We start from the raw sequence: 8,121 nt of genomic DNA on the forward strand, positions 1-8,121 counted from the left end.
CTAAATATTGGTAACTCCCCTTCTTAAGGCTACATCCTCCACTCCTAACTTCTCTTCAAATGACTACTAAGTTTTAAAGATAATTTGAGATAAGAACAGCAGGATTGGGCCCCTTCTCCCCAAATCATACTGGTCTAAATGAGAGTATGCAAGGATGGAGATCCATAGCTCCTGTCATCCTATAGATGCTGTGAAGATGCCAGGGGCTTCCCATTGATTTCCTTGGGAACAGGGTTGAAACCAAAAGCTTGGAAACCTTCAAATGTTTCTCACATGTTTAAGAATTAAAATCAGTGCTTCCAGTTGAGCCCGTGCATGTTAACAGGGTCAGGGCATAGGTGAGGCCCGATCTGTTCCCATTCATCTCAAGAGGACATCAGCTCTGAGGCCTAGTGATGAAGTTGAAAATAGTGTCAGTGTAACGTGTGGCTGCTGTTCCAGACTCACTGATGGGCTGGCGATTGAGCGCCCGTGTGGAAGAAAGCGCCAAAGTGATCCACTCTCGCGTGTCAGAAGCCCTTGAGAAAGTGTTTCTCAGGCCGGGATTCTCCATCCTCTCACCTGTGTACCACTGCCATGCTCATCCCTACGTCCGAATGGGTTTGTGTCACTTGACACGTCCCGTGGTGTTTTACCTTTGAGATGACTTTCACCCCACAGCCAAAATAGTATTTTACACTAAGGGTCTGCGTACGCTCAGGTCGATTGAACTGAGTTAGCCAAGTGTGAAGACAAGGTAACTTTGGTTTTACTTCAGGTTAGCAGCCTGGTATTGAATTCAAGGTCTTAACCCAGGTAAAACCCCAGTTAATGTGTCTTTATGGCTCTTTTAAGTTGCATTAGCTAACTCAGTTTAGCCAACATGAGTTAAGAGCACAGTGCAGATGAACAGCGATGCCAAAGAGTTAAATTCCACATAATATAAATTGAGGAACAAGACCGTGGAATAAATGATCCTGTTAAATTCCCCATGAACACAGACCATGGAAAGACAATACAACCTACCGTGAATCACTCGCAGAGATGCTCATTGTCTCGAACGCTTCCAGACAATAAGAGAGGAGGTTCCACCACTTCCAGTGCCCAGAAGCACAGAAACAAGAAATACAAAGCAGGGGTGAGTACCTCTCATTTGATCTCAGTGTTAGAAATCCAGGCTAGGAGGTGGTGAGAAAAGCAGGAGATTGGGAGGATTTAAGAGATGGATATGTGGGTAAGGTGTTGGCCACGCTCTGTTACAGTGTGCTATCCTTCAAAATGAAAGACATTTCCTAAAAGACAGATTTCTGAAGCAGGCAGTGGGGTCTTTGAGGACCAGACTCCAGCGCCTTTAGTTGCACTGAATAGCCACCGTAGGGCTCCTCCGGTTGAGAGGTCAGGGCAGGGGAGTATTTCCCAGGTAGCCCATATCTGAGGTGTTAGATGGGAAGTACCTTGATGGATCCCAAGCTTTCTGTTGATAGCAGGGCAATTCCAAGTTACCCCAATGGTGGCTACACTTAATTTTCTGTGTGTTACCTATAGAGCTGGACAAAGTCAGGTACCAATTCCATGACTTGCTTACAGCCAGATTCAATCCTGAGATATTCCCACACAGCTCCTCTCTGCTCTCAGTGGCACTGACTCAAGGGGATCTTGGCTAAGTTGCTTGTACTCTCTGTGCCTCACTTTCCACATTGGTAAGGGCGATCTAATCATAGTTGGCTACCTTAACAAAGTCTTTTTGAGATCCTGATTTGGCAGCTACCGCAGATGAAATTAATAGCAGGAATATGCACGTATAATTTCAGGAGCCCAAATCGTGAATGGTGATGGAGAACATCTCCTTCCCCTCACCCATCTCTATCATCTCCACCGCTCAGTATGAGAACGCCACCGAACACAAAGATTACTATTCCAGCCTTCAAAAGAGCATGCATATCCTGTCCATGGTGGTCTACAGCATTGCATGTCTGCTGGGGGTGACAGGAAACGGCCTCGTCATCTGGATCACCAGCTTCCGGATGAAGAAGACAGTGAATGCCGTGTGGTTTCTGAACCTGGCTGTGGCTGATTTCATCTTCACTTTTTTCCTGCCCTTCAGCATTGCCTACACTGCTCTGGGCTTCCACTGGCCCTTTGGGAAGCTCCTGTGCAAATTAAACAGCACCATTGCCTTCCTCAACATGTTTGCTAGCGTCTTCCTTCTCACGGTCATCAGCATGGATCGGTGCGTTTCACTTGTCTTCCCTGTGTGGTCTCACAACCACAGGACACCCAAATTGGCTTCCAACATTGCCCTGGTGACATGGGTCCTTGCCCTCATCATGAGCTCTCCGTATCTTGTTTTTCGAGACACAGCTACTCATTCCAAGAACATCACCAGCTGCTACAATAACTTTGCCCTGTCTGATGATTATAACTCGGAGGCAGCACGGAGGCTGTGGAGGATGAGGCACGAAGCGATGATTGTAACCAGATTCCTCTGTGGGTTCCTCATCCCCTTCATGGTGATCCTCATCTGCTACACCATCTTTGCTATCAGGTTGAAAAGGAGACGTTTAGTGAGATCCACAAAGCCTATCCGGATCATCATTGCTGTCACTGTGTCTTTCTTCCTCTGCTATTTCCCATACCATGTCTTCTCCATGATGGAAATGTCCAAACACTCTTCCAGTCATGAGCTGAAGATGGCCCTCTACATCGGGTTCCCCCTGGCCTCCAGCCTTGCCTTCTTCAACAGCTGCATCAATCCAATCCTGTATGTCTTTATGGGGCAGGATTTCAGGGACACATTTCAACAGTCCATCCTCTCTGCCTTTGAGGGGGCCTTCAGCGAGGACTCTGTCCTGGCCAGCCTGGCTAGCAAAAGAAAATCCAGGTCTGCTTCAGAGGCAGAGATCCCAGGGGTTTAGTTAGTAGCTCCTATAGTAAGTCACAAGGGGCCCAGTTCTGTCTGCTGTTACACAATTACAGTTGCTACTGCTTTCCGTCAGTGCTACGCTTGTGGAACTGAGGACAGAAATGAGCTGCGAGTTGTTAAGGGTGTGATTCAGCTTTTGAGATGAGTGCAGAACCTAGTGTGTCTTCACGTACCAGGGATGTAAAATAGCTGGATGGGGGTGGCACAGGCTGTCAAAGTAGCTACTTTCACATGCTGCCCTTTGCATGCTATCAGCTTGGGTTTTTTTCTCTTTTCCTTTTGTCAATCCTCTTGTTGTGCCAGTCACCCTCTGTCTCCAGAACCGTTCCTGTTTCACATCCCCTCTGAGGAGCAGATGAGCGCAAGTTACTCCGTTTTGGCCTCTGCTCACTGTTCAGCTGGAAACCCTAGCACCGAAGGTGGCTCAGTCAGCTGTGCCCGCTTCTACCTGACAATGAATCATGTCTTTTTTTACGGCCTTGCCCTGCTACAGTTTTCTCTTTGGAAAACCCAATATTCATTTAGCAAAATGTCATATTGAAAAGACAGAGAGGCCATTTCAGAGTTCCCTTTGCTAGTACTGAGACCTGAGCAATTCAGTGCTGTTATCCTGCGCAAGCTTTCAGAACGTGAGCAGCTGACCCAATAACCTGAAGATTTGTATACAGGCAACCCACGTTTAGCGCTCTTAATTGGTTCCTGAAAAGCCGAGCGATAAGTGAAAATAGTGTTAAGTGAAACCGAAAGTTTTTGATGACCCAAGATGGCGACAGCAAGCACTTTGATGACCCAAGCAAAGATGGTGACCATGAGCATTATACTGAAACTCGCTGAGTGGAATCAGGCATCAATTTAAAACGAGTGTTATAGTGAAATAGGGCTAAGTGAAACAGCGTTAAGCGGGGGTTGCCTGTGCTTAATTATGTAATGGCCCTATAGACAAGTCTTCCGTCATCTTCCTCTTCTGCTAAGACTTCCTATAAAGAAATACCAGGTTTTCCTCTCCACTGACGCATTTAATAAATAGTGGGCATGTCTACACATGCATTCATGTGCCGTAATTACGGCGCATTAACTTTAGTACCTGTAATAACAAGTACTAACTTAATGCACGGTAATCAGTGCTACTGCACAGAAGTGCTGACTGCTGACACATCTTTTAAGTGATACTAATGCATGGTAGACTAATTGTACTGCGCATTTGTATGGCTTTTGCCGCGATGTGCTGATGCACAATAGAATTAGTCTACTGCGCTTTTAGCATCTTGTGTAGACATGCCCAGTGTCTGTCCAGCTTAGCCTTGGGTCACTTTGTGGGTTCTGATTAAAATACACACAACACCACACCCAATCTGCATTAACGCGCGTGCATCCTTGTGGCTTTCATCTGACTTCAGCCAGGTCGCATGAGGGAAGACAGGAGCACAACGTGTTCCATGCTGTCGCCAAGTTTCCTGCCAGCTGCTTTTTGTCAAGATCCCCAAGTGCTTGGGCACCACTAAGTGGTAATATTGCAGACTGCTGCTCTCAAATAATGCTTTTCCCCCTTTAGAGTAACAGGAGGTGAGGGAAGTCTTCCAGTCCATCCTAGTAAGTTCCCGTACAGTGAAGTTGATGTAAAAGAGCCAAAAGTCCTTTTTATTGGCATGCACTGTTGTGTGGTGCACTGATCCTAGTGAGCTAGGGGCTAAGAAGAAAAGAACAGTCAACAAGCAGGCAGCTGGGAGATGCTGTTAAATCCTATTCAGGTCAGATCCTGCTCGCTCTGTGTCCCTGCTGGTAGTAGCGTCTGGTCCAAAGTCTGCTGAAGTTAGTATAAAGCAGTGATTCTCAACCAGAAGCCTGTGACATCCTGGGGTGCCTTGAGATCCTTTCAAGGGTGTCCCAGGGTGTAGTCTTAGTACCGTCAGGTGTGCAAACATGATTCATAAGATAAACCCAGAGATTTCAAATAGGAATCCATGGTGTTAAATACTTTCTGACCTGTTGTGGGCTTTCTGAGTTCTTTGCAGCAGAAAAACTGCTCTTATTATTTTTCTAAAGTAAAAAATTGAGTGAAAACTGAGAACCGGACATTTCCAAGGGGTGCCTTGAGTCTAATGAGGAGTGCCTGAAGCCTAACAAAGGATGCTTTGATTCTGAAAAGGTGGAGAACCACTGGTATAAAAGGTTTTAATTCACTTAAATGGATATAATAATTGCATAATTTTGCCACAAGTGATTCCTTTACGTTGATAGTACTACTCACACATTGCACACTGCGTGCAGTTCACAGGGTTATAACTATAGGTACTAACAGTATATAATTCTTCCCATATACATTGGATAATAGAATCACAGCTGTTACTCTCTCACTCACTTTGGTATAATGTATAATTCTTTTCAATGAGCATTTGTCAGCGTTCAGTATTTTATGGTCTATAGCATAGCAGAGACCCAACACTGTACTTTCACTTTATTTTTAACAATAAAAATATTTTTAAAAGCCTGAGGATTTAATGATGTGTTTTGTCACCATGTGCTAAAATACTTGATTGTCAGAACTGGGTATATGAGTTTGCCTTTGGCCATAGAACCAGTGAAAAAAGTTAAATATCCACGATCTGGAGACCACTGGAATTGGGAGCAAAAACTCTCCCAATTTGTGGAATAAAAGGGGCTCCGCTTTGGTTGCAGGGATCTGTTCATGAGGATCTAGTTTCTAGCTAGTAAGTAGATCTCAGGGCTTTTGGTACATTTGAAAGCCTGTCATTGAGAAATGGCTTTCTCATCTCTAGGCTCAAGGCTGGACACAGGCATGGGCAAACCAGGTGACCACCCAGGGCCCAGACAGAAAGGGGGCTCGAAAATGGTAATTTTTGTTTCTGTTGTCCGATTATTATTAACATTATCTCTGGCAAAGAGGGGCCTGATACTAAAAGTTCACTCGGTGCCACCTGAAGTCTAGGTATGGTACTGTCTAGGCTGCATTTGTTTGGGTGTCACAGTGCAGACTGCTCAAGATGGGGATTTGGGTTTTTTTTGCACAGCAGGACCAATCAGTCATAAAAAAGGAGGTTTGGAAGGGACATCTCGGGGTCACCTGCTCCAAAGTCCTGCTCAGAGCAGGATCATCCCTGTCTAAGCTGTCCCAGCCTAGTGTTTGTCTAACCTGCAGTTACAAACTTCCAGTGATGGAGATTTTGCCACCTTTCTAGGTTTGCATCTTAGTTTTTGTAAAAGGATTTCAGCCTCGGGGAAGATGCTGTAACCTGCGGTTGTTTTTCTTTTCTAATCAACCCTGGGTAACTGGATGACCCATGTTTTCTACAGCTTCTCTCTTTGCCTTGCAGCTTCGGGAAACCAGTGGTTCAAAAAAGCCTGCCCATCCAGAGGAGAATGAAAAACCCAGCTAAAGTGTCAGTGAGAGGCATGGTGCTCTCCCTGCTTACAGGAACACAAGACTGGAGGGACTTCCCAGTATTCCTCCTGGGATTCCCATGCGGTTGGACTCGCTCCTCTGCTTTTGCAGGCGGTCATGTCATATCATCCTCTGCCTAAGTGTATCAAACTCCATCCTAAAAATAGATGGGCTTTTTTTTGCTTCCTCTGTTGTGAGCTGTTCTGGAACCTCATTTTTATGATGGTGAGATGGTTATTTCTGGCCTATATTCACTTGTCAGGATGATTTATAGGTGAAGACAGCATGTAGCTTCACAACAGCATGAGCGCTGTCACTCACAGACAGGCTGGGGAGCCAATATGGGACCATCGGACTACGCAGCAGTCAATGATGTTAATTTAGGTCATGAACATGCAAGCACATACCTAGGGGCTTAGCTGCAATCCCACTGAAGCCAATGTGATTGCAGGGGAACTATGGAATGCAGGAGGACTATTCACGCGCTTCAAGTCAAGCGAATAAGCTAAGTGTTTGGAGGACTGGGCACTGCGGGACCTGTCCTCTGCCACAACATGCTGGCTGTTCACCATTTAAAATTGCAAACACAGAGGTCAGATATTTGCTGTGCGGCAGCAAGTGTGAGGATACACGCTCAGCAGATCTGGGGAATGACAGTGTCAAGGTTGAGCAGACCCGTCGTTGTCCTCCCTAGCATTTTTTTCTTATCTGCTTGCAAAGTCTATGTAATTCGTAGAGAGAGGTGGCTCTCGGAGTACAGGGCAAAGATCTTGGCACTGCTGACGCTGGCTCTGTGATCCCCTTGCTGTTCTCTGACCCCAGGATCTCTGGGCACTGAGGCAGTCCCCTGAATGAAAGAGGGCAGCCATCAGGGGACATTTAGACCTCTGGATGAAAGCACCAGGGTGGCACAAAGCTGCTTGAATATACCAGGGAATTCAGCTCCTTGTGTGACCTTAGACAAGTCCAGCAGGACACTTAGACATGCCTAGCTGGGTCCTTCTTGATTTTGTTGAGAGCTTTCAGGTGTTTGGGGCCTTATTCACTATTTAGTGTTGTTGGGCTCAACAGCTCTTGCCTCAGCTTCCACAGCTCTCAAACGGGGAAATAATACTTCTCTGAAGAATCTCTCTGGATGCTGTGAGGCTTAGTAGTTCCTGCTGTTTGTTATACAGTAGTGCCTCTCAAAGCACGGCACCAACGCGAATGAATTGAGCCCCAGGAGACTGCTGTGAAGTAGGTATTATGCTTTTCAACCATTTATGTGTTACAGTGATAGGCACCATAGAAAACTCAAGGGGAGTTTAGGATCTTACAGGGAGATAAATAGAGGCACTGGAAGATGTCATGTTTCCAGGTCACAGGGGCAGGGAGAGAACCCAGGAATTCTCACTCCCGCTGCCATGTCCTCACTTGCTTTGCTTCATTGACCTCTATGTTTGCTCTCATCCCCCATTTGGAGAGGGGACTCACTCTGCCCTCTCTCCAAATCTCCTCCCTGACTGTTCTCATTGTCTTTCCCTCCCATCCTTCTTTCAGGCCTTACTCTATGTTCCAAAAAAGGTTCCCCATTAATTGGGGTCAGGTACCCCTGTTCTTTCAAATGCCACCATTCTGCACAGTGTCCTAATAGTTTCATAGTTGGTCGGGTCAGAAGGGACCTGAGCAGATCATCAAGTCCGACCCCCTGCCATGGCAGGAAAGAGTACTGGGGTCAAACGACCCCAGCAAGGTGACTGTCTAGCCTTGTCTTAAAGACCCCCAGGGTAGGAGCCAGCACCACTTCTCTTGGAAGTTGGTTCCAGATCCTAGCCGCCCT

General features: G+C 46.3%; 1 protein-coding gene across 1 annotated transcript; it reads left to right on the forward strand.

Annotated features, from left to right (window-relative positions):
- Positions 1–8: 8 nt before the first annotated feature.
- On the forward strand, positions 9–4,791 carry LOC109294364 (chemokine-like receptor 1). Its single transcript, XM_019512680.1, has 2 exons — positions 9–1,117; positions 1,791–4,791. Exon 2 carries the CDS (start codon positions 1,806–1,808, stop codon positions 2,892–2,894), a length of 1,089 nt encoding a protein of 362 aa, XP_019368225.1. The 5' UTR covers positions 9–1,117; positions 1,791–1,805; the 3' UTR covers positions 2,895–4,791.
- Positions 4,792–8,121: the final 3,330 nt, after the last annotated feature.

This window comes from Gavialis gangeticus, unplaced genomic scaffold, assembly GCF_001723915.1.
Source record: "Gavialis gangeticus isolate Ggan-Ray unplaced genomic scaffold, GavGan_comp1, whole genome shotgun sequence".
NCBI classification, from domain to species: domain Eukaryota; kingdom Metazoa; phylum Chordata; order Crocodylia; family Gavialidae; genus Gavialis; species Gavialis gangeticus.